Raw genomic sequence first — 27,804 nt, 5'->3', positions numbered from 1 at the left:
GTCTGAGATTCCTTGTATCTAAGAATGTCTGGCTTAGTTCAGTGCAACACTTGTTTTGCAGCTGTCTTTCGCAGTACCCTTTTCAAACCTGGAAACTGTCCTATCTGTAAACAAATCACTAGTCTACAATGACAGATTATTTATCTAGGGTCTGTAATCTGTGCTCTTCAGGCAGAAATTAGGTGTCCAGTTCAGCCCTTCTACTCTACTGAGCCTCCATGCTATCAGTCCCTCTACCACAAAGATCCTGCAGGAAAAGGGCAGTGTGGACAACCTTGGGATCTGGCAGGGTGTGATCTGAGAACCATAAACACAAAGCTTTCGCTGTGTCCCTGCACAACAGATACAATGCCCTTTCTGACCTTAATAGGGACATTAAAGAGACAGGTAAAGGTATCTGTGATAATAACTCAAATAAGCAGGGGATCGTGGTCCAAGATGAAAAACCTGTTTTCAACAGGGAGAAGTGCGAATCTGGTAATACACACCAGTCCTGCAAGAACAGAAAGGCATCGAAAAAGAGAAGCCACCTTCTGGTTGGTGATTCAATTATAAGGGATGTAAATTTAGGAAAGGACACAGAGGTTTCGAAAGAGGTCAGGTGTCTTCCAGGTGCTACTGCCAGTAGGGACAAGAAGCGTATTTCTAAAATAATCAAGAATGCCAGCAAGGACTGTGATGTGGAGGCTGTTGTACATCTTGGCACTAACGATCTGTCCCAAAAAGATGTACTCTCTGTGCAGAATGATTTCCAGAGCTTGGGGCAGGAATTTAGCAGAACAGGCTGTAGGCTTACTTTTTCAGAGGTTTTACCAGTGTATAAGGAGCAAAATGGAAAAGGCCAGCGTATACCACAATTATTTGTCTAAAGGAGTGGTGTAAAGGGGAAGTCTTTAGATATATTAGTCACAATGTCTGTAGCTGGTCCAATGAAAAAAAGTACAAAAGAGGTGGTTTGCATCCTTCAAAGAAAGCGACTGAGTTATTTGGCTATAAATTCACAGATTTTCTGGAGGAATATTTAAACTAAACAGCGGGGACAGTGAATTAATTGATATAGAACATCCCTGTCCCCGCCAATCTAAAAATTATAGGGCTATCAATGCATGTAACATAGATGTGTGTGTGGACAGGAATATCAACCTTGCTGTCAAGCAAAATCAAGCTTCTATTAGCGAGTGCCACACAAAGTGCACTAATCCAATAGGTGGTAAGACAATAGGGGAACTCAGGCACCACACAGGTTATGTAGAAAGTAAACACAGGGTCAGACATAAAGAACTCAAATGTCTATACACCAATGCACAGAGTATGAACAGCAAACAGGGTGAACTAGAAATTCAGGTTAATGAGGGCAGATATGATATTGTTGCCATTACGGAAACATAGTGGGATGAAACCCACAGATGGAACACACAGCTAGAGGGATTTAAATTATTTAAAAGAAACAGACCAAATAAAAAAGGAGGTGGAGTTGCCCTCTATATAAGGAATAACTACATATCTACAGAAATAGAGCACAACAATAATGAAAACTGTAAACGTGAATGCATTTGGGTCAATATAAAAGGGGGGGGAATGACATTTTTTAGCCGGTTGTTTTAGGGTGTTAGGGAGGGGGGCGAATGATAGAGGTGGGAGGGATAAGGGTATTTTATCAACCGGCTGTCAGTCCAGGCCGGAGACGGTTCCCGGCAAGACGGGCTTGGGGTTGGGGACCTCTGGTTCTTCTGGCTGTGGGGTGGGGTTTCCTATCCCCACGATGATTAAGAATGGTAGCAGGCGGCTGCACGGAGGGCCATATCAACATCTGGGATCACGCCCCCGCTGTCTCCAAGAGATAGCGTGCTCCGACCCTCCGGTTGATACCCGTTTATCTGGGGGTGAGGGAGATCGGGTCCCTGAGCTTAGACTGGTGTATTTCAATGCCAGATCCGTGGTGAACAAAGCTCCCCTCGTCCGAGATTTGATCGAGGAGGAACGCGCGGATCTGGCATGCATTACAGAAACCTGGTTGGGCCCAGAGGGAGGTGTCCCTCTGACTGAGCTTTGCCCTCCAGGTTTCTGTGTGCTACACTGGCCGTGGGCTCAGGGTAGGGGCAGGGGTGTGGCGGTGGTTATATGGGAGACCTTATACCCGTGGGAGACCAGTCGTACAGATTGGTGGGAGTCGCTCCTCCTGAGGTGTGGCTCTGGGGCTCAGTTGGGCTTGTTGCTGACATACCTGGCGCCCAGCTGTTTTGCAACGGCCCTGCCCGGGCTTCTCGACACCCTTTCAGGGCTGGTGGTTGAATTCCCCAGACTTATGGTTCTGGGTGATTTCAACCTTCCATCCCTGGGCGGTTCATCAGAGTTAGCTCGGGAGTTCATGGCCTCCATGATGGCCATGGACCTGACCCAGATAATTCAGGGTCCGACCCATGGAGGGGGCCACACTCTCGACCTGGTTTTCCTATCTGGGCAGTGGTGTGATGATCTGGGAGGGGGCTCGCCAAATATTGTCCCCCTGTCATGGTCCGATCATCACCTCCTACGGCTGGTCTTCCAATATGCTACCCCTCGCTGCTGGGTTGCGGAGCCGACCAGGTGGTTCCACCCCAGGCGCCTGATGGATCCAGAACGGTTCCAGACAGCACTTGGGTCTATACCTATCTCCCTCACTCACAGCCCGGCCGATGCCTTGGTGGAGGCTTGGGAGAGGGCCGCCACCGAGGCACTTGACCGTGTTGTACACTTGTGACCCCTGACCTCGATGGGCTCCATAGTTAATTGTGGAGCTACGGGAGATGAAGCGTCGGAGATGGAGTCTGGAGAGCTGTTGGAGATCCAGCCGATCTGAATCTGACCGATTGCGACTAAGATCTTTTATTAGGTCTTATCTCGCGGCGATGAGGACGGCGAAGTCTAATCACTTTGCGGCCCTCATCGCGTCCGCAGATAATTGCCCGGCTGCCCTGTTTAGGGTAACTCATTCCCTCCTTAATCAGGAGGTGAGGGAGAAGCCCTTACAGGGGCAGGCCGAGGAGTTCAGCCAGCATCTGGCGGACAAAATTGCTCAGATTCGGACCGGTTTGGACTCTGACTGGGCAGAGTCTGACGGGGAGGAATTGAGCGGTCTTGAGAGTAGTATTATCTGGACTGAGTTTGATCCTGTGACTCCTGAGGAGGTGGACAGGATTATGGGGAGGCTGAGCTCTACCACCTGTTTATTGGACCCGTGCCCCTCCTGGCTGGTTTATTCAGCTCGGCATAGGTCCGGATTACCTTAGGGAGCACCTGCTACCAGCATCAGTTTCCCATTGTCCTGTGCGCGCCCACAGGGAGGGCCTCCTTAGGGTTCCGCTGGTTAGAAATTGCCGGCAGGTGATTCCCAGGAGGAGGGCGTTCTCTGTGAGTGTGCCCGCCCTTTGGAACGAACTGCCGATGGAGCTTCGGACTGCCCCCGACCTTCGCTCGTTTCGCCGGGACTTAAAAACCTGGTTGTTTGAATTGTCTGGCCTGGACTGAGGGATTTTAAATTTTAAAGTATTTAATTAAATCATATTAAATTATATTAAATTAATTTTAAAATTTTAATTTTATTGTTATTATGAATTGTGGGCCTGTACTAATTTAATTCCATTTTATTCTCTTTTTGTACTGTTTTAACTGCCCTGTGAACCACCCTGAGTCCTTCGGGAATAGGGCGGTATATAAATTCAACTAATAAATAAATAATAAATTGCCATAGGTATATACTATAGGCCACCCAACCAAACAGAGTAAAAAGATGAACTTTTTGTTAGTCAGCTAACTAACGTATGTAGGAAGCACATCACAATAGTAATGGGGGACTTTAACTACCCTGATATCAACTGGGAGACAAACTCTGCACCAAGTGGAAGATCAAACAGATTCCTGTCAAACCTAGCAAACAACTTTGTCACCCAAAAAGTAGAGAAGGGAACTAGGGGATTAGCCATTTTGGATCTAATTCTCACTAACAGAGATGAAATGATAGAAGGTGTTGAAGCCACAGGAACCTTGGGAGGAAGTGATCATGCAATATTGGAATTCAACATTCTGGAAGCACAAGCAATAGAACACAGTCAAACTAGAGTCTTGGACTTTAAGAGAGCTAACTTCAATAAACTTAGAGAGGGCTTGGGAAGGATTCCATGGATGAGAATCCTCAAGGGGAAAACAACTCAAGAAGCTTGGAAAATTTTGAAAAGTGAGATAATAAAAGCCCAGTCTAGCACAATACCAACGAAGAGGAAAAATAACAGCTCTCAAAAGAAACCAGCGGGGCGGGCTTCTGGTTTTCAAAGACAGCCAACATGGACGTCTGGAGGACGGCTCTCGTCTTCCACGTCCAGTTTCGCATCACTGGGGGGTCCTAAAAGGGCCGAAGAGTCGGCCTGGAGGGGCAACCAGCAAGAAGGGGCTTTTGCAGAAATGCGGGGGAGCCACAACCCCCCCCCGTTAGTGCCTGCATTCCCTTCAAACCAGAGGACAAAAGACCGGCCATAGTAATATGGCCAGTTACTAGGCTGCAGACAGCCGAAGTCAAACTTAGTACCAGGCAACATTAAAGCAGCGTGGAAGAGACGGGGGTAAGATTCCTCTCTTATACCTTAATCTTCTTCTTTTCACCTAAATAAGCTGCTAAGTACCTGCCCCCCTGTGGAGAGGGAGGGGGGAATTCAACCCTCCCTTCAAATTAGCAGCGAGTAAGCTCAGGGGTGTTTTTAAAAAAACATTGAAAAAAGAAACGGGCTAAAAAAAAGAACTTTCAAACCACTTGGGGGACACCCAATGGCTAAACCTGAAATTGCAATCTGACTTTCTCTTTTAAAAAAATCAAGAAAATATTTAAGAAAAACAAGATAAGATTAACCTTGAACACCAGATGTGAAACTCCACCATGGAAGAGTTTCAAAAACAAATCTATGCTATGTGGGAAATATCTTACCAAACTTATCAGTTCCTTTCTACAGCTGGCGATGAAGTAAGAGCTTTTGGGAAAGAATTAGAAAGCATCTCGAAGAAACAAACTCAAACTGTGACTACAACTAATATTTTATCGGGACAGAACTTAACAGAAGAAATTGAACAATCAAATACATTGGCAGAACAATTAACTATTCAACAAACACAGACTTTTGAAGACCATAATGGGAAACAGGTGGAAAAAATGTATTCAGTCCAGGACAATTATATTAAGAGGGGAAAATAATGAGAAGATTTGGCGCTGTTAACAGACTCCTCAATCCTTCAAAAATGGAGACTGGAGGGCTACTTCAATATGATATAACAACACAAGAATGCTTTGATGACCCTGAGGCAAAGAAGCGAAAAATGACATGGCAAAGGAAGAAAGCAAGAATAATATTGAAGAAATATGGCCATCCTTAAGAGGCCTGAAATATATAATACCAAAATAGACAGGATTGTACTTGGATTACGAGAGATTGTTTTGATGAGTAGATAAAAATACTAATTAAAAAAATAAAACACAGATGTATGAATACTAACATTGAAATATTGAGCTCTTTAAATGACATGGATTAAGATGTATATATGTTAAGAATGATAGAAGGTAACTAATATACTTGGATGTAGTGACATGAAAGGATGTATTAAATGTTGAAACGGAAGAAATTTTGGTTAATTTTTAATATGTGGAAAATATAAATGAGAAATAAGAATATTATATTGTCCTCCTCCTCTTTCTCCTCTTTGCAATTGGTATCACAAATGACTAACATTCTAATATTGTACTACTAACATTGATATGGAAATGAGATAAATAAGAAGTGTATTTCCATTACTAGGTATCGGAGAAAATTGTGTAAAGGGAAAGGAGGTTATTTAGCAATATGAAAATGAGAAACTTTAAACGTTTAATTTTAATATCAATGTAAAATTAAAGCTGGAAAAATATATAAGGTGTTTGATGTTTTAAAGATGGAATGTTAAAATATAAAATATACCAAAGTATTGACAAATATAAGAAAACTATTAAATGACTGATGGATAGCAATGAGAAGTATGTTAATTTAGATAAGAGATAATATGTATTAAAGGAAAAAAGAGAGAGGAAGTATTGGTTACAACAATTTGGAGATTTGTAATAATATGTATTTGTCTGAAATGGAACTATTGTAACCCAGATACCACGTTGCTTTTTAAAGATACTATTGTAATATTGGAAAACTAATAAAAAGGGGGAGAGAAAAAAGAAACCAGCGTGGCTGCATAAAGAACTCTCTGACAAATTGAAAGATAAAAAGGACAAGTATAGAAAGTGGAAAGAGGGGCACAGAACTAAGCAGAATATCAGCAAATAGCCCGAGCCTGCAACGATGAAGTGAAGAAAGCTAAGGCTCAAAATGAACTAAGGCTTGCAACCAAAGTCAATAACAACAACAAAAGCTTCTTTCAACATGTAAAAAACAAGAAAAAAGTGAAGGAAATGATTGGTCAATTAGTGGGGGAAAGTGGCAAGGTGACAAGCAACAGGGAGAAAGCAGAACTATTTAACTCGTTTTTTGCATCTGTCTTTACACAAAGGGAAAAAACAGACAGGTATAGTATAGGGGGTACCTTTCTCAATAGTAGTAACTGTGAGAGGGATCTCGTAGTCCTAGTGGACAATCACTTAAATATGAGCCAGCAGTGTGCTGCAGCTGCCAAAAAAGCCAACACAGTGCTAGGCTGCATTAACAGAAGAATAGAATCAAGATCACGTGAAGTATTAATACCACTTTACAATGCCTTGGTAAGACCACACTTGGAATACTGCATCCAGTTTTGGTCACCACGATGAAAAAAGATGTTGAGACTCTACAAAGAGTACAGAGAAGAGCAACAAAGATGATTAGGGGACTGGAGACTAAAACATATATAAGGAACGGCTGCTCGAATTGGGTATGTCTAGTTTAATGAAGAGAAGGACGAGGTGGGACATGATAGCAGTATTCCAGTACCTCAGGGGCTGCCACAAAGAGGAGGGACTCAAGCTATTCTCCAAAGCGCCCAAAGGCAGGACAAGAAGCAATTTTATATTGGATTGTTTTTAAATTTTGCCTTGTAAACCGCCCTGAGTCCTTTGGGAATAGGGCGGTATATAAACTGAATAAATAAATAAATGGATGGAAACTAATCAAGGAGAGAAGCAACCTAGAACTAAGGAGAAACTTCCTGACAGTTAGAACAAATAACCAGTGGAACAACCTGCCTCCAGAAGGTGTGAATGCTCCAACACTGGAAGTTTTTAAGAAGAGTGGACAGCCATTTGTCCAAAATGGTATAGGATTTCCTGCCTGAGCAGGGGGTTGGACTAGATGACCTCCAAGGTCCCTTCCAACTTCATCATCATCATCATCATCATCATCATCATCATCATCATCATCATCACTATTATTATTATTATTACCTACTGAGCTTGGACTTTTAATCTCAAGAGCTAGTGGGAGAGAAAGAAAAATTTGACTTTTGAATATGTCTGGCTGCAGGAAGGTTAAACATTTTGAATACTTGGAACATTGTGGATTACAACCTGGCCTGACTGATAATTTTCAAGATACTTGACACAAAGGATTACTATAAAATATTGCTATTAGGACTGGATTATAAAGGCTATATACAAAGACCAGAAAACTAGAAGAAATTTTGTTCCACTCTTACTGAGACTGATGATATTAGAGGATTTCTAGGAATGATGCCTCAAGAAAAAACAAATACCTTTCAGAAGGAAATATTTTCTATGTTGCAGTAAATTCATCAAACAATTGTTGCACACAAAGAGGATGTAAAAAGAAAGCATAATGAGACTAAAAATAATGTAGATGATATAAATGACCAAATCTCCAAAGTTCCCAGATAACAACTACAAAGTATGAACAAATAAACCAGAAACCAGAGGATGAAGCAGAAGAAATGGACCTAGAGATGGAGGAGATAGGAGAAAGGAAATATGGACTGGCATATACAAATAAAATACTGCAAGACCTACCTATAACAATGAAAATACAAAAGACCCCTTACTCCTTTCTCCAAAATGCACCTGAGGATAAATTTGTTGTTTATCTATACATTAAGTAAATATATGATTTAAGTACATTAAGTATGTATGCATAAATGGTTAGTTTTATTCATCCTTATACAAAAAACTCTGAGAATTTAAAATAAAATATTACAACTAACCTGATGAAGATCATTACCCAGTGCATATTCCTGGAAATAACCTGGTGCTGCAGACGATGCTCTGATAGCTTGCCATAATTTATAATGGCAACCTCCAAGATAATGAGACTTTACTCCAGGGAAGTGATTGTAATTTCTAAACACAAAGGCTTTCAGTGGTGTTCCTCTGCTTACAATAGTGCTTATGGCAGCCACCTAATAAAAACAAAATACTAAATTTTATCCAATTATAGCTGCTTACCCAATTATTGCTATCGCTATCTTACAAAAATTAGCTATTAACACATTAGATCTAGGATTACATCTTTCATATTCATACGTATATATGAGTATTTATAAACCCAAACATTACATACATACACACACACACACACACACACACACACACACACGTAGATCTTTGGTCATTCAGGTTTTTCCCCACGTAGAATTGGAGGTATCAGGGCAACATTTCGACGAAATCTCATCCGTCATCCTCAGGCTGGTGACTTCAGCTTCGTTCTTCTGGGAGAAGTGTGTGATATTCTATTCTTTCTTCTTTTTTAAACTGCCAGAGGGGGTGTGTTCTGTGGGTGGAGGCTTGGCTGTGTTCTGATGGGGTGGAGGTGTGCTCTGATTGGGTGGGGGCTTAGCTGTGTTCTGATTGGGTGGGAGTGTGTTTTGAATACATACATACATACATACACACACACATACATACAGTCATGGCCGAAATTGTTGGCACCCCAGAAATTTTTCCAGAAAATCAACTATTTCTCACAGAAAAATATTGCAGGAGCACATGTTTTGCTATACACAGGTTTATTCCCTTTGTGTGTATTGGAACACAACAAAAAAAGGGAGGGAAAAAAGGAAATTGGACATAATGTCAAACAAAACTCCAAAAATGGGCTGGACAAAATTATTGGCACCCTTTCAAAATTGTGGATAAACAAGATTGTTTCAAGCATGTGATGCTCCTTTAAACTCACCTGGGGCAAGTAACAGGTGTGGGCAACATAAAAATCACACCTGAAAGCAGATAAAAAGGAGAGAAGTTCACTTAGTCTTTGCATTGTGTGTCTGTGTGTGCCACACAAAGCATGGACAACAGAAAGAGAAGAGAACTGTCTGAGGACTTGAGAACCAAAATTGTGGACAAATATCAACAATCTCAAGGTTACAAGTCCATCTCCAGAGATCTAGATTTGCCTTTGTCCACAGTGTGCAACATTATCAAGAAGTTTGCAACCCATGGCACTGTAGCTAATCCCCCTGGTTGTGGACGGAAGAGAAAAATTGATGAAAGGTTGCAACACAGGATAGTCTGGATGGTGGATAAGCAGCCCCAAACAATTCCAAAGGAATGCAAGCTGTCCTGCAGGCTCAGTGAGCATCAGTGTCAGTGCAAACTATCCGTCGACATTTAAATGAAATGAAACGCTATGGCAGGAGACCCAGGAGGACCCCACTGCTGACACAGAGACATAAAAAACCAAGATTACAGTTTGCCAAAATGTACTTGAGTAAGCCAAAATCCTTCTGGGAAAACGTCTTGTGGACAGATGAGACTAAGATAGAGCTTTTTGGTAAAGCACATCATTCTACTGTTTACCGAAAACGAAATGAGGCCTACAAAGAAAAGAACACAGTACCTACAGTGAAATATGGTGGAGGTTCAATGATGTTTTGGGGTTGTTTTGCTGCCTCTGGCACTGGGTACCTTGAATGTGTGCAAGGCATCATGAAATCTGAGGATTACCAAAGGATTTTGGGTCGCACTGTAGAGCCCAGTGTCAGAAAGGTGGGTTTGCGTCCGACATCTTGGGTCTTCCAGCAGGACAATGACCCCAAACATACGTCAAAAAGCACCCAGAAATGGATGGCAAGAAAGCACTGGAGAGTTCTGAAGTGGCCAGCAATGAGTCCAGATCTGAATCCCATTGAACACCTGTGGAGAGATCTTAAAATTGCTGTTGGGAAAAGGCGCCCTTCCAATAAGAGAGACCTGGAGCAGTTTGCAAAGGAAGAGTGGTCCAAAATTCCAGGTGAGAGGTGTAAGAGGCTTATTGATGGTTATAGGAAGAGACTGATTTCAGTTATTTTTTCCAAAAGGTGTGCAACCAAATATTAAGTTAAGGGTGCCAATAATTTTGTCCGCCCATTTTTGGAGTTTTGTTTGACATTATGTCCAATTTGCTTTTTTTCCTCCCTTTTTTGTTGTGTTCCAATACACACAAAGGGAATAAACCTGTGTATAGCAAAACATGTATTCCTGCAATACTTTTCTGTGAGAAATACTTGATTTTCTGGAAAAATTTCTGGGGTGCCAACAATTTCGGCCATGACTGTATACACACACATACACACACACATACATACATACACATACATACATAAACATACATACACACACACACACACACACACACACACACACACACACCAGTACTTGAATTTAGGTGGTAGTGATGTGAGGTTCAAGAAATCATAACATCCCAAATTTCACAAGAGTTGTTTGTAGAAAAAAAAGCATTGGCAGTGGTCATAATTACTGATCTGCATATTTATGTCCTGCTGGATATTGGCTTTTTTTCCTCCCTTTTTTGTTGTGTTCCAATACACACAAAGGGAATAAACCTGTGTATAGCAAAACATGTGTTCCTGCAATAATTTTCTGTGAGAAATACTTGATTTTCTGGAAAAATTTCTGGGGTGCCAACAATTTCGGCCATGACTGTATATCACATAACATGCAGAAAAAATGAGAGGGAAAAAGAAAAAGAGAAGCATCATATATGCAAATTTTTCTGCCAGTGTCACATTTATAAACTATAAAGAGGTATATGTACTGTATGTGTATGTGTACATGTGTACCTATTTGTGCATATGTGTGTATATCTATCTGTATATCTGTGTTTGTACCCCCTAAATTATTAAAATAGGAATAGTTCATTAGGTGGCTATGTTGTGCAACAATGATCACAATCCTTTATTTTAAAAATGTGGTGGTGGCAGCTGACAGGAATTCAAGAAAGTCCCAACTAATGCGCTTCCAGCAGAAAGATGGCATCTTATTTGTAGCATTCTTTTTTTGGTCTGCTACAGATTCTCCACAACTTTATACTTAGAATGTTTTGTAAGTCAGAAGAAACTTCCCTGGGAAAGGGAAAGCTCTGAAAATCAACACTTTTGCTCACCCAGATGGCTGGATGGTTCCAGAGACCTTGAATAAGAATTGGGTAAGTCTCTGGCTGCGATCGGGGGCAACCAAGAAGCAAGTTCACTGTGGAAGAGCCAGTCATTTTAAATTTTAAAATTTAAACATTAATTATATTCTGACAAGCTGGCTACAAGCAAGAGGATGGAGAATACGGAAAGAATATCAGGAGATACAGAATCTTTAAGATCCTTTTTGGATGAAATATAGCTAAAATACATGAACTAATTCAGGCAATGGGAACAAAACATGGAACAAAACTTGATACATTCTCAAAGGAACTTCATGAGGAGATACAACACTGGACTGAAGATATTAAACAGGTGAAGAATAGAGTGGATCTTATGGAGCATAAATTGAGTGGATCTTATGGAGCATAAATTGAGATCCAATTTGATTCGGATGAAAGGGCCTTTTGAAAGTTAGAACTTAGGCAGCTTCAATTAAGATATTGGGTAGTTCCTAAACAGTCTGGACTGTTATCAGATCAAGAATGACTAAAGCCTTGGCCTGGTTAATTAAGACCCTTGATCTTGAAATAGACAAAAATTATAGAGTAAACTCCAGATTTGCTACTATAAGAAAATTACCAAGGGATGTTTTAGTCCAGTTTGTAAGAATAACAACGAGAGATCACATTTTGGATTGCCACTTCAAATTTATTTTTTTATTTTATTTTATTTTAATTCCATTATATCCCGCCCTTCTCCGAAGACTCAGGGCGGCTTACAAGCTTAGCAGTAAACTAAGAATGGAAAATGTGAAAATGTGGATATAACTGTTTTATATAATTGTTTTGAAGGAAATTCCTGTTAGAATTCTGAGAAAAAAGAAAGCCTATTCCTTCCTTACTGATATTCTGAAGAAGAGAAAAATTCTCTTCCACTGGAACAAACTTGAAGGAGTGATATTCACTTATCAAGAGCAAAGATTCAGACTGAATTCTATAGAAAAAGCCAAGGGTTTCTTGATCAAACATAAATTAATTTGGACCCAGCTGAAGAAATGGACACAGACAAGCAATTAGGGGTACATCAACCCTCAAAAAATTGACATTGAACAAGATGTGACTGAGATGTACAGGATGTACAGGAACCTGCTATTCTACCTGAAGCTGGAGAATCGGTTTATTACATGGAATATTAATACGGCAAATGCCCCTTCTAAGCGTAAAATGTTTTTCACTACTTAAGGAAACTCAATGCTGCTATAACTTGTTTTCAAGAAAACATATTAAAAAGAAGATAATAAGTATTTACTGAACAATTAGGGGAGGAATTTATATCTGCTGGTTTAAAAAAGATTAATGGATTTTTCTATATATAAAATCCCAATTTAAACCTGTTACTTTTAACAAATGACCATGGTAGACTTGTAGCAGTGGAATAAACTTAATGGAATAAAATCAATAGTAGTTGGACTTTATGTGCCAATTTATGATAAAAGTAATTTTTTGAATAGCTTATGGATTAATTATTACCCTTTTCATATGAGAATTGGCTTATTTTGAGAGACTGGAATAGAGTGATTTCTCCACAGTTGGATACATCTGCCAAAGGGATTAAACGCTCCCAGGGTAAATTACCAAAGACTTTTTTTTTTTGAGATGATTGACAATCTAACACTAACAGATTTGTGGAGGCAAAGAAACAATTCTACTAGAGAACATACTTCCTTCTCAGAACTATATAGTTTTCAAGGATTGGCATGATATGGATTTCTAAAAATCTTGCAAATAAAATCCTAAAAGTTGACATTTTACCTAAATCTTTTTCTGATCACAGTCCAATTCTTTTGGTACTTAGAAAAAAAGAGTTTGAGTTATAGATGAGGATTAAATGAATCTTTTGCAAAAGGGGATGATTATAAAGGACTGTAAAAAGAAATTAAATGAATATTTTGATAATATGGGCAAAGAAACAAGTGTAATGACTGTTTGAGATGCTAGTAAAGCAGTTATGATGATTTATTTTATACAATATAATTGCCTAGAGAAGAAAAAATCCCAGGAAAAGATGCAAAAGATATTGGATGAAATTAGACAGAAAGAAATTGAATTTCTTTTAATCTCTAATTTCAAATTAGACACCTATGGATTCTAAAATTTTACATCAAATCAAACTGTTATGGCAACTATGTTAACAGCTCAAGAAATAGAAATAAAATTGAATTATGTGAAGCAAAGACACTCTGAGTTTGCAAATAAACCAGGAAGATGGATGGCATATAAACTAAGAAAGGAAAAGGACAAGAGAATGATTGAGAAAATTGGTGAAGGCAACAATGTAATAACAGATAATGAGCTTATTAAAAAGTCTTTTCATAATTTTTATTCCAATTTATATAAAAAATAGGAGTTAGATATGTCTAAAATAGATGAATATTGTTGTGATTCAGGGTCAGCCTGTGGGTTCGGCAGTTGGGTCGGACGATTCAGAGGAGGAGGAGGGGGGTGTTGGAGAGCCTGCAGAGGACAGCCCTGAGGCTTCGCAGAGCCCTCAGCCAGGCCCCTCTCATCTGGTCACTACGCAGACCCAGCTGTGTGAGCCTGACAGCATGGATGAAGATGACCCACAGCTGGCCCTGTTCAAGGGCGCCCGACGCAGGAGGCAGTCAATCAGGAGTAAACAGAGGAAGGCAATGGGGCACCTCGGAAGGAGGCAGAGAGAAGCCACGCCTTGAACTGTTTAAAAGGGGAATGTGTGGGAGGGCTGGTTTGCTGAAGGCAACCGTTTGAATAGCTCCTGTTTCATGGTTCGTGTTTTGGTTTTGCTCTGTTTGCTCTGTTTTGTGTCAATAAATTTGGCAGGCTTAGTTCCAGCCTCTTGCCTTTGTAAAGGGGTTGTCCCTGCCTTTTCTGCAGGGCCGGTAGTAGGCTGGTACAGAACAGTTTGCCTTCAGCCTCCCACCCCTTACTATTATTATGGAGCAGCTAAGTGCTGAGAATGCCCAGCTTGCCCAGCAACTCACTTTGTTGGCAGCCATCACCCCCACCCAGGAGAAAATGCCCAGTTGCGATGCCGGATAAATTTACTGGCAATCCAGAACTGTTTCCTGCTTCCCTGAGAGCAGCTGATTTCCCCAGACCGGGATAAGGTGGGGTTTGTGTTAAGCCTTCTTTCGGGTGATGCAGCTCGTTGGGGCACGCCTCTGCTGGCTCAACCTAGTCCATTGTTGGACAACTTTGTGGGGTTTTGTGATCATATGTGTCTGATGTATGAGGACCCTATAAAGACGCAGACCACTACTCGACGCTTGAAAGCTCTGAGGCAGGGTCAACGCCCCCTACAGGGCTATATCAGCGATTTTTGGCTGCTTAGCCAGGATTCCGCCTGGAATAAGGCTGCACTTGTGGATGCCTTCCAGGATGGATTGTCGGAGATGTTGGATGAGCTGGCCCGTGTGGATATTCCCTCAGATCTCAATGGGCTGATCCATCTCTGCCTGCGGATCGATGCTCGGTTGCAGCAGCGAAGGACTCGCTGTGCCACCCCACAGACCCCTGCAGCCCCTGTTGTGCGTGAGCCCCCAGTTCAAAGGGAGGAGCCAATGGAGCTGGGTGCCCCCAGGTCTCGTCTATCGGTGACTGAAATGAACAGACGACAATCGGGGGGGTTGTGTTTTTCCTGCGGGGACCCTGGGCATTTGGCTGCTTTTTGCCCAAAGAAGCGACAGTGGGCATCAGTGACCGAATCTGCCCCGAGAAAGTCCCCTACTCTTCTGTCGGGAAATGCCCTGAGCCCGATCTAGACGGTGTGATAGATCGGGCGTCCCACAACAACACTGAGCGATATCTTTCCGATGCTGCCTGTGGACCTCCATGGCATCTGATATTGGAGGCACGTCTGATCCTACCTGGCAAGCCAAAGGGGATTCCAGTCCATGCCTTAATTGACTCTGGGGCCACCACAAATTTTATGGACTCAGCATTTGTGGCCAAATGGGCTGTTCCCCAGTGCCCGGTGGAACCGCCCATGTAAGTGGAGACTATCGATGGTCGAGTGCTCCTGTCTGGGCCAATTACGGCCGCCACGCAACCATGTGGAGGCTACCCAGTTTTATATCACCTCAGATCTGCATTTCCCCGTGGTCTTGGGACTGGCGTGGCTCCGGGCGCATGACCCACAGATCTACTGGTCACAGAACTTGGTCACCTTCCCAAGCTTGCAGTGCGTGGACCACACCCGCCATATCTGTGCCGGCCAGGTGGAGGGTTCCCCAGGGGTTTCCTTGCCTCCCGAACTGTCCGACTTTGCTGATGTGTTCAGTGAGACAGAGGCGGATCAATTACCCCCGCACAGGCCCTATGACTGCCCCATTGATTTAGTCCCTGATGCGCCTCTCCCAGTGGGGCGTTTGTACTCCATGTCGGACCCCGAGTTGGCTGCATTGCGGGACATTCTGGAGAAGAATTTGGCTCGCGGTTTCATCCGGCCCTCGTCCTCGCCAGTGTCTGCACCCGTGCTCTTCGTCAAAAAGAAGTCGGGCGAATTGCGGCTTTGCTGCGATTATAGGAAACTCAACGCCATCATGGTGCGCAATCGTTACCTGCTGCCCCTCATCCCCGAACTCTTGGACCGACTCCAGGAGGCTAAGATCTTCAACGAAACTGGACCTGCGTGGAGCTTACAACCTCGTCAGGGTTCGGCCGGGTGATGAGTGGAAGACGGCGTTTGGTACTCGTTATGGACATTTTGAGTACACGGTGATGCTGTTTGGCCTGACCAACGCCCCTGCCATATTTCAGCATTTCATGAACGATATTTTCCGAGATTTGTTGGAACAGTTTGTCGTGATCTACTTGACGACATCCTGATCTACTCCCCGTCGCGTGAGGTGCACCATCAACATCTCCATCAGGTCCTGCAGCGACTCCGAGAACATCGGCTGTTTGCCAGGTTGGAGAAGTGCCAGTTCTACCTGGTGACCATCGATTTCCTGGGTCACCGCATTTCTCCTGAGGGCATCGCCATGGAGCCAAGTAAGGTTGAGTCTTTGCAGAGTTGGCAACCCCCACGTTGTGTGAAGGATGTTTAGCGACTTCTTGGGTTTGCCAACTATTACCGAGCTTTCATCCCTGGGTTTGCTGCCTTGACAGCCCCCCTCACCCGGCTCCTGCAGAAGACGACTCGGTTTCAGTGGAACGCTCCAGAACGGGCTTTCCAGACTTTGAAGGAAGCCTTCATGAAGGAGCCCATCTTGAAGCATCCTGACCCGCAACGACCGTTTGTCATGGAGGCGGACACCTCCGACATTGCCATTGGGGCAGTGTTACTCCAGGCAACGATGCCAAGTGGGAGCCTCTTCCCTTGCGCGTACCATTCACGAAAACTGAACCCTTCGGAGCACAATTATACAATCTGGGAGAAGGAGCTGCTGGCCATCAAAGTGGCGTTCGAGGCCTGGAGGCATCATCTGGAAGGAGTGCAGCATCAAATCGAGGTCCGGACGGACGATAAGAATTTAAAAAGCCTGCAGACCGCTCGGAATTTAAACCAACGCCAGATCTGGTGGTCTTTTTTCTTTGCGAGGTTCGACTTCCGAGTTAAGTACATACCTAGCGGGCACAATCAAAGAGCGGATGCTCTGTCCAGGAAGCCTGAATATTCCCGAGTGGAAGACAAGCTTCTGCCCAGGACAGTGATCCCCGTTGAGTCTTTTGCTGCGGTGCAGGAGCCGGTTGATATACAGGCTCGGATCCGGGAGGCACAGCAGCAGGTGTGGGTGGCTCAGCGGAAGGAGGAGGTGGGGCCAGATTCTCCTTGGACGGTCATGGATGGACACTTGTATTATCATGACCGGCTCTACGTTCCAGGAGGGCCACTCAGGGGACTCATCCTCAGCCAGTGTCACGATAACCCGGCGGCGGGGCATTTTGGCCTGTTCAAGACCCTGAACCTGGTCCCCGGTACCTTCTGGTGGCCCCGAGTCCGACACGACATCCAGTTCTATGTCACTTCCTGCATCCCATGCAGGCAGGCCAAGTCAGCGACAGGGGCCCCACCTGGATTACTGTAGCCCTTGCCATGGACTTTCTGACGGATTTACCCCCGTCCTCTGGTTTTACGACAGTGTATGTGGTGGTGGACATGCTGACCAAGATGCCGCATTTCATCCCGTCGTGGTTTACCGTCAGCCCGCGCCACTAGTCGTATGTTCATTCAGCAGGTGTTTCGGCTGCACGGCCTCCCTGATGGAGTCATCTCTGATATGGGGGCCCAGTTTACAGCCCGTTTCTGGCAGGAGTTGATGCATGCGTTGGATATCAAGATTTGCCTCTCGTCCGCGCATCATCCTCAAACTGACGGGGGAACCGAGAAGGTCATCGGTATTCTGGAACAATATCTGTGCTGCTACGTCAATCTGCAGCAAAACAATTGGGTAGACTGTCTGGCCATAGCTGAGTTTGCATTCAACAATTCACAGCACACCTCCACACAGATGACACCGTTCTTGGCCAATGTGGGATATCACCCCTGGTTTTTCCCCCTTTCTCCCGTGGACTCACCGGAGCCGGCAGCAAACGACTACATGGCAGAGTTACAGGCGATCCATCGATTGGTGCAACATCAGTTAGAGAAGGCCAAGGCCGATTACAAAAGGTTTGCTGATCGGTCAAGGTGGGATACGCCTGCACTATCGGTGGGAGATTGGGTCTGGTTGTCCGCCAGGAACCTACTGTCAACACGGCTGGTGAGAAAGTTAGATCACCGATATTTAGGACCGTTCCCAGTTGAGGCTGTCATCAATCCGGTCGCCTATCGCTTAACTCTGCCACGTTCCCTGCGCCTGCATCCAGTCTTTCATCGGTCTCTGTTGGTCCCCGAGCAACCGGCCTGTCCACTCCGCCGAGTGGAACCTCCCCCATCAGGACCTCGTGATGGAGACAGCACCCCCGGGTACGAGGTCGCCAGCATCAGGGACTCCCGTTGGCTGAAAGGTCGTTTCCAGTACCTGATTGAATGGAAAGGCTACGGACCAGAGGAGTTCACCTGGGAGGACGCGACCACCGTTCATGCCCCTGCTTTGGTGTCCGCTTTTCATGAACAATTTCCATCTCAACCGCATCCGGATTGGCAGACCCGGGGGAAGGGCCCTGCAGTGCGGGATAGTGTTGTGATTCAGGGTCAGCCTGTAGGTTCGGCAGTTGGGTCGGACGATTCAGAGGAGGAGGAGGGGGTGTTGGAGAGCCTGCAGAGGACAGCCCTGAGGCTTCGCAGAGCCCTCAGCCAGGCCCCTCTCATCTGGTCACTACGCAGACCCAGCTGTGTGAGCCTGATAGCGTGGATGAAGATGACCCACAGCTGGCCCTGTTCAAGGACACCCGACGCAGGAGGCAGTCGATCGGGAGTAAACAGAGGAAGGCAATGGGGCACCCCGGATGGAGGGAGAGAGAAGCCACGCCTTGAACTGTTTAAAAGGGGAATGTGTGGGAGGCCTGGTTTGCTGAAGGCAACCGTTTGCATAGCTCCTGTTTCATGGTTCGTGTTTTGGATTTGCTCTGTTTGCTCTGTTTTGTGTCAATAAATTTGGCAGGCTTAGTTCCAGCCTCTTGCCTTTGTAAAGGGGTTGTCCCTGCCTTTTCTGCAGGGCCGGTAGTAGGCTGGTACAGAACAAATATTTGTTAAGACAATGTTACCTAAGCTCTCACAAATTCATGAATGACTCAGTAACTACCTTTGAAATATCAGAAGCTATTAAAAAATGAAATCAGGTAAAGCTCCAGATAGCCTTACAAGCCAATATTATAAATGCTTCAAAGATAAACTTCTTCAGCCACTAAAGGATATAATGAATATTACAGCAGGGAAAGATACCTCAAACTTGGAAAGAAGCTAATATTGTGTTACTATTGAAGGAAGGCAAGATGTTACGAAGATAAAGAATTACAGACCAATCTCACTATTAAACAATGACATAAACTTTTGGCTGCAGTTCTGGCAGAAAGATTAAAGGTTTTACAACAAAAAATTCATGAAGATCAATCTGGCTTTCTGCCAAAAAGACAGTTAAGGGACAATGAGAGGACTGTTTTGAACACTACTGAATATTTACAATATCATAATGAAAAACAGGCAGCTTTAATATTTTTAGATACAGAGAAGGCCTTTGACAATCTAAATTGGGCTTTTATATTTAAAGTTTTGGAAGATATGTACTATAGGAAGAATTTAAATCAAGAGATTAAAGCAGTTTATATGTCACAGCAAGCAAAAATTTTTTATTACCAGTGATCTAACCAATTCATGTGAAATTTAAAAGGGTATGAGACAAAGATGTCCCTTGTCTCCCTAGCTGTTTATTTTTGGTGTTGTAAGTTTTGAATAGAGATATTAGGCAAGATGAGAAAATAACAGGTACCGTATTTTCCGGCGTATAAGACGACTGGGCGTATAAGACGACCCCCGACTTTTGAGAAGATTTTCAAGATTTTTCATCTTATAGGCCGGAAAATACTTACATGCCAGTTGCCAAGTGTCCGACACAAGCCCGATTCAGACCCGTCTTATGCAGATGGTGCAAAGCCCTGCCGGTTCCCACCCAACGCCGTCCGGCTCCGCCGGTGCTGCCTCAAGAAGGAAGGGCGTGAGGTGCCTGCCACGGCTCCCCGAGCACTCCTTAGCAGCCGGGGAGCACGCGCGTGCGCAGGACTGCCCTGCCGGCTCCCGCCTGACGCCGGACGGCACCACCGGTGCCGCCTTGAGGGAAGGGTGTGAGGCACCTGCCACGGCTCCCCGAGGACTCCTTAGCAGCCGGGGAGCGCGCGCGTACACAGGACTGCCCTGCCGGCTCCTGCCTGACGCCAGCCTGCCCTCCTTCCTCCACAGTGAGAGGGGAGGGCATGCCTTCCCGGGCTCGTCGACTTGCAGCCACGCCAGAGCCGAAAGGGGCTTTTCCTTCCATCCACCCTTTAGAATAAACGCAAGAGCTCCCAGGCTCTGGCGTTTGCAAGGGGGAGGAGAAGGGGCTTAGAGGCTCTTCGGGGTGGGAAGGGAGAGTCACGTTGGAGGGGGGAATGGACTAAGGAGGCTTGAAGTTGCTTTGCAAGAACGGGGGCGCTCGATTGATTTATGTATTATTTTCCGGCGTATAAGACGACTGGGTGTATAAGACAACCCCCCAACTTTTGAGATTTTCATGGGTTAAAAAGTCATCTTATACGCCAGAAAATACGGTATAAGAATCGAGAAGGAAGTTTATAAATTAAGGGCATTTGCTGATGATTTGGCTATATTCTTACAACATCCTGAAAACAATATAGAATATTTGATGAGGAAATTAAATGAGTTTGGGGTTTTAGCAGGCTTTAAAATAAAACAACAATGCTTATTAATAATATGACCTCACAGGGCTATAATATATTGACTAACTTAATTTTAACTGTAACTAACTTAAATTTAACTTAATTTTATAGTGTATTGTTTTTAGGTTTTGCCCTGTAAACCGCCCTGAGTCCTTCGGGAATAGGGCGGTATACAAATTGAATGAATGGATGGATGGATGGATGGATAGATAGATAGATAGATAGATAGATAGATAGATAGATAGATAGATAGATAGATAGATAGATAGATAGATAGATAGATAGATAGATAGATAGATAGATAGATAGATAGACAGACAGACAGACAGACAGATAGATAGTTAGTCTGGTTTTAGAGTTGAGAAAAATGTGAAATATTTGGGGGTCATATTGACAAACACCCCGTTTATGGATTACTGCCTTGTTGTGGCGAAGGGGCTTGCGTAACTCAATGAAGCTATGAGCTATGCGATGCAGGGCCACACAAGACGGACAGGTCATAGCAGAGTTCTGACAAAATGTGATCCACTGGAGAAGGAAATGGCAACCCACTCCAGTATCTTTGCCATGAAAATCCTATGGACAGTACCAAAAGGCAAAAAGATATGATGCTAGAAGATGAGCCCCTCAAGTCGGAGGGTGTCCAATATGCTACTGGGGAAGAGTAGAGGGCTAGTACTAGTAGCGCCAGAAAGAATGAAGCGACTGAGCCAAAGCCGAAAGGATGCTCAGCTGTGGATGCACCTGGTGGTCAAAGGAAAGTCTGATGCTGTAAAGATTTATTTTCCACAGGAACCTGGAATGTAAGATCCATGAATCAAAGCAAGCTGGTAAATAAAGAGATGACAACATTGAACATCGACATCTTAGGAATCAGCGAACTAAAATGGACAGGAATGGGTGAATTTAATTCGGATGACCATCAGGTATACTACTGCGGGCAAGAATCCCTCAGAAGAAATGGAATAGCCTTCATCCTCAATAAAAGAGTGGGAAAAGCAAAACTGGGATACAACCCCCAAAATGACAGAATGATCTCAGTGCGAATCCAAGGCAAACCATTCAATATCACAGTAGTCCAAGTCTATGCCCCAACCATTGGTGCTGAAGAGGATGAAACTGACCGATTCTATGAAGCTCTACAGCACCTTATAGAATCAACAACAAAAAATGATGTCCTTATCATCATGGCGGATTGGAATGCTAAAGTAGGAAGCCAAAAGATAACCGGAATAACAGGCAAGTTTGGCCTTGGAGTACAAAATGAAGCAGGGCACAGGCTGATAGTATTTTGTCCAGAGAATATGATGATCATAGCAAACACTCTTTTCCAACAATCCAAGAGATGGCTCTATACATGGACATCACCAGATGGCCAACACAGAAATCAGATTGACTATGTGCTCTGCAGTCAAAGATGGAGAAGCTCTATACCAGACATGTCAAACTCGCGACATCAAATGATACGTGCAACGTATCAGGACAGTTTTGCCATTGCCGGCAATGGGGTGGGCACGGCTTCCGCATGACGCATCCAGCCCGAGGGCCAGCAGTTTGACACCCATGCTCTATACAGTCAGTAAAAACAAGACCAGGAGCTGACTGTGGCTTATATCATGAGCTTCATTGCAAAATTTAGGCTTCAATTGAAGAAAGTAGGGAAAAGCACTAATCATATCCCTGATGAATACACAGTATTCATTTGGCCACCTAATGAGAAGGAAGGACTAACTGGAGAAGAGCCTAATGCTGGGAAAGATTGAGGGCAATAGAAGAAAGGGACGACAGAGAATGAGGTGGCTGGATGGAGTCACTGAAGCAATAGGCGTGAGCTTAAATGGACTCCAGAAGATGGTAGAGGAAAGGAAGGCCTGGAGGAATGTTGTCCAAAGGGGTCGCGATGGGTCAGACACAACTTCGCAACTAACAACGACAACAAAATTGACAAACACAAACACAAAACTATGTACGTCTCTGGAATGATATTAAAAAGGACTTATTAAGATGGGATAAACTGCATTTATCACTATTGGGTAGAATTTCTGTAATTAAGATGAATGTCTTGCCAAAAGTGCTTTTTTCCCCCAATGGTGGTTTTTTTTACTTCATCGCGAGTATATTGGACAGATATTGAATCTTTTTTTTTATTGAAAAGTTTTAAAGTACATTTTTAAACATAAAACCCATCCCCCCTACCCTTAACCCATACCCTAACCCTCCCAATACCCCTACTTCCCCCTCACATACACACCCCGACTTCCCAAAGCTGAATACAGGGTATTATTTTCACAATCTTAATCTAAAATATACTAACTATAATTACACTTTAAATCCAATCGCGCTTTAACTCTCCTTAAACATCACAATATATCTCCGTTACAAATATTCTTCACATATTCCAAATTCTACCATTTCTACCTAATTCAAACCTTTCAAAATCCATTCTTCTATAATAAACCAATCAGCCTTCTTCCAATATAACACTACCAAAAATTCTACTATAGTTATTAAATTTAATTTCTATAACAATACAATCTATAATAGTACCCTATAAAAATAGTTATAAAAAGAAGAAAGAAAAAAAGAAAAAGAAAAAACCTTATCTTTTTCTTAAAAATCTTACATATTCCACTAAATTACTTTAACTTTTAAAATTGTAATCTTTTACAATTCAACCATACATAATAATACATTGCATCATCACAACCACATCTCCAACATTTAGACTAACAATTTAAATACATACATACTAATTTTTGAGATCTACTGTAAATACCATCCCCAAATGTCCACTATTAGTTCTTCATTATCCTACGATCTTTAACAAGTTCCATTTCTAAATCTTATTTCTATCAATGTCCTCCTTACATACGCTTGACTTTAATCTCTACTGTTATTATTATTGTTATTCCTTGAATCTAGATGCAGCCCGTGTCATTCTTTGAATCTTAAGATCTTTAAATAAAACCAAGGATTGCACAGCTTCCGAAACTATTTCTTGTAACTGTCGCTCTCCTTCTTCCTTTCCTTTTTTAACTTCTGAGGATGACAGTAAGCCTGCTTTCAATACATTAGAATAAAAATCATGTGCCTTCCCTACTGTATTAAGACAATATCTTTATCCAGAATAATTCACCACAATCCCCATTGGTATCTCCCACCTGAACCGAAGCTGTTGTTTCTTTAATTCATCTGCCAGAAAGAAAAATTCTTTCCTTTTTTTCAAAATTCTTGGAGGAATCTCTTTCAGAATCAAAACCTCCTGATTAGCCACTTTAAGTCTTTTACTATATGATATTTGAATGATCTCATTTCTAATCTTTCTCTTTGTAAAACACACAACCACATCCCTTGGCAGTTTCCTTTGTTTAGCAATCCAAGAATTAACACGAAATACTATCTTCCCAAAAAAATCTTCAGGTTGAAACCCCAAAATAGGCGCCAGAGCATCCACCAACGTCTCTTCCAGATTCTCCTGCGGGTTCTCTTTCAAACCTCTGATCCTCAAGGCGAATTCCATATCTCTATATTGCATGATCATCATTTCATCTTCAAGTTTTTCCATTTTATTCTCCACTTCACCCGTTTTAGCCTCCAGCATCAGATTATTTTGTTTCACTTCTTCCACACGTTCATCCAGATTCTCAATACAGCCTGAAAACACTTGAAGTGCCATCAAGGTATCCTCCCTTATTTTCTTGCTTTCCTTTTCAATAAATTCTGCCAGCTTCTCAAATATTTTTTCAGACTGAATTTTTAAGGCATTGTTTAAAGCATATTGTAAATCTTTTAAAGTCAATACAGATGAAGCAGCTTCAGGGGGGTAACTTCAAAGACTGCGTTCCAGATTGCTGAACAAGCAATGCCTCTGCACTTTTAAAAACGGGTCTATGTGGTTTGGGAGCCATTTTTGCAACTAATGACTTTCAATACACACATTCACTTTCTAGTCCATTTATTACTTTGTAGTTAAACTGTGAAATAACCAGATCTTAAAAATAACTTTTTAGCACCTCCAAATTATAGCTAGCTCTTTAAGGTTTGAAAGTCCATTTTACATATTCCAACTCAGTTCAAACAGTCACTTTACTTTGAAGAAAAACACTTTCGCTTCTTGTTAAAAAAAAATCAATCAGGCACCATCTTCCCCTTCTTTCAAAACGATCGTTGGAGCAGGAAGAGAGTATTGAGTTTCAGAGTTAAAGCTTTGTACTTGCTATTTATACTGCTCCTGCATCAGCTCTGCTGCTACCGTCACTCAAGATGACAATCAGATCCGGCAGGAGTGGATTCAGCGTCTTGTTCTGCTAAAGCAGAAGAGTCCTTCGTTCCGGAGTATTTCCAGGCTTCGGGGGGGCTCTCACCCTTCATGCCCCACAACAAATGTTCTGGGGCTCTAGGGGAGTTCTACCCCTACCTGGAAGCTCCCCCTCCCCTCTTTGCCCGAGAAGGGTTTTCGAGCAGCGGAACAGCTGATCATCGGCTATTCCGCCGCTTAAACGGGATCGAAGGGCCGGCGGTCAAATCCGACCGTCCGCGCCACTGAAGCGCCACCCAGAAGTCGACCCCAAAAGTGCTTTTTTTGTTTCAGAAATTACCAATACTTGCAACTAATACTTCATTTAAACAATGGCAAATATTTCTAAGTTTATAAGGTAAGGGGGAAAAGACCAAGAATTAGATATAAATTACTGCAAGACGCTAAGGAAAGATGGGCTTTGGTTTTACCAGATTTGAAATTGAATATTGATGCTTGTTTGATCTGGCTAAAAGAGTGGGTGAACTTCCAGAATAAGAGGCTACTAGAAGGTCATGAATTGAGATTTGGATGTCACGGTTATTTATGATATGACAAGGTTAAAGTAAATGTTGATTTTAATAATCACTTTGTTAGACATATCATTCTAAGAATTTTGGGGGGGAATAAAAAAGGTTTTTTTTATGAAGATGTCTTTTTGGGTTGTCCCACCCAAGAAGCTTTTTTTCAGAAAAGAAATGGTGGGAAAGCTGGACTGGCAGACTTATGGTTAAATAATATCTTTTAATTTTGGTGATCCTATTCTCAAGTCTGAGGAGGAGTTAGAATAAGAAGGACATATCTGCTATTGGTTTGCATGTTTACAATTGAAAGAAAGATTTAAATTAGATAAAAAGAGTTACGGGTTTGACTTTGTTAAAAATGAATTGGAAATCCTACCGTGTGGTAGTGATAAACATATTATTGCTAAGGTGTACAAATTGTTATTGAATTCAAATTTGGAAAATGCATATGTAAAGTACTGCATAATTCAGTGGCCAAGGAACTTTGGATATAATGTAATACTTGATTACATTATATTATGTTGACGAAAGAGTTAAAAGTTACACTAAATTATAAAGTGGTATTTAACACAAGTTGTCAAGAATGTTTAAAGATATTTTAAATGAATATTGGAAATTCAAATGTAAAGAAGGGACTTTTTATCATTTATGGTGGACATGTGATAAAGCAAAGAAATATTGGAGTAGGATTCATATGCTAATACAGAAGATTCTTAAAGTGAATATAAAGATCAAACCAGAAACTTTTCTTTTGGGTTTAATGGAAAAAGACTTGGGGGAAAAATGGAACTTTGATATTATACTGTATATGTTGACGGCAACAAGATTACTTTATGCAAAAAAAATGGAAGGACATTTTCATTCCCACAATGGATGAATGGCTGCAAAAGTTGACGGTGTTAGCAGAGATGGCTAAATTGACTGCTTTGATGTCAACAGTGAAAGTTTTGCAACCACGTGCTTCTTTGTTTAAACAAAAAAACACAACTACGTTTGTTTCTACTTGGAAACCGCTTCTGGAATTTGTGCTTGAGGTGGAAAAAAATGATACTTTGATTTTGGGTTTTACCAATTAGATAGATTTATTGTTATAGGAATGGCTAGTTTATGCTATTTACATAATACTATACTATTCTGTAAAAGTAAAAAGTTGAGGTTTGATGTTATTATCTTATTCTACTGCACCAAAAGGAGTCGTGCTTTTTCTTTCTTTTTCCCTTCAGTTCTACACTTTTCCTTTTCCTTTTCCCTCCCCTATTTTTTCTATTATTTGCTTTTGTATTTTTGTATTTTATATTATAAACTAATAAAAAAACTGCTAGGCTGTTTGAAACTGCTCATCCTTTTTTTAAAGGAAGGGAAGAAGAAGAATGGATATCAATACTTTGTAAGACATGATTAAAAATAAATAGCAACAAGTTCAAGGAAAATAGTAACTACCTTAGGAAAATAAACTTACCTTAGGACATTTAGGATTTCTTGCTGTTTCAAACATAATATCAGATCCCATTCGTTCCCTATACAAACCAGATAAATTGCTACAGTTAGTTTTAGAGTTTTCTCTAACTTTCCTCTTATGAACTACAGCTCTCAATCAATCAAATGAATAATTTATATTGCTTGTGATACATAATTTTAATACCATGGTTTTGATTTTTAAAAAAGAACTTAAACACTGAATGCCTTTGGGATTTAGAATCAGTTCAGTAAAATTATTCTTAGTACTATCTATTACTATCCTTGGGGTTTTTTACAGAAAAAAGTAATAACTCATTAGAGTATTTCAATATTACCAGCTTTTCTTGACAGATAAGTTTATTTTAAAATAGTACATTTTAAAGTAGTGAAAATCTTAACTTTTCAAAAATAGCAGTTAGACATATATTCAGAAAACTGTGCTGTCAAATTCATTTCCATGAATTGCTCTGAACAGCAACATGGACAGTAAATAAATGTAATAAATAAATAAATAAATAACCATAGAGTTTGCTAGAGCTGAATCAACACAACTGTTTGATTTAAATCTCTACATTAACCAAAATCCGTGTTTGAATTAAGGAGACATCATATGATGACTAAATGATGGAACTAATAAAGGATGAGTATATAAAGCATCACCTTCCAGATTACATTCTAGCAATAGAAGATAACTGGGAATTGTAAGTAGAAGGCTCTGAGGCTCATGAGGTCTAACCTGGGAGTGACCACTTTCTCCTTAGCCTTGGTGAGAAACACAGGTTTAGGAACAGCATTATGCTAGAGTACTGATGTAATTCAATACCTTTGTAAA

The 27,804-nt window shown here is 42.0% G+C and overlaps 1 protein-coding gene across 4 annotated transcripts in view; it reads right to left on the bottom strand.

Annotated features, from left to right (window-relative positions):
- Window positions 1–27,804, bottom strand: part of PNPLA8 (patatin like domain 8, phospholipase A2) — a 70,680-nt gene that overhangs the window by 24,433 nt on the left and 18,443 nt on the right. For 3 of the 4 annotated variants that reach the window (XM_081331616.1, XM_081331618.1, XM_081331617.1), the window contains 2 exons: window positions 26,974–27,031; window positions 8,191–8,385 (listed from right to left, as the gene is read on the bottom strand). In XM_081331616.1, the coding sequence (XP_081187742.1) occupies window positions 8,191–8,385; window positions 26,974–27,031 (253 nt within the window). Of the gene's footprint in view, window positions 1–8,190; window positions 8,386–26,973; window positions 27,032–27,804 lie in introns of those variants that run through there. The other variant, XR_014026971.1, reaches the window with a different exon arrangement.

This window comes from Vipera berus (assembly GCF_964194415.1).
Source record: "Vipera berus genome assembly, chromosome: 6".
Taxonomy (NCBI): Eukaryota; Metazoa; Chordata; class Lepidosauria; order Squamata; family Viperidae; genus Vipera; species Vipera berus.
The sequence above is the reverse complement of the archived record's forward strand: the minus strand, read 5'-3'. Positions and strand labels throughout refer to the sequence as shown.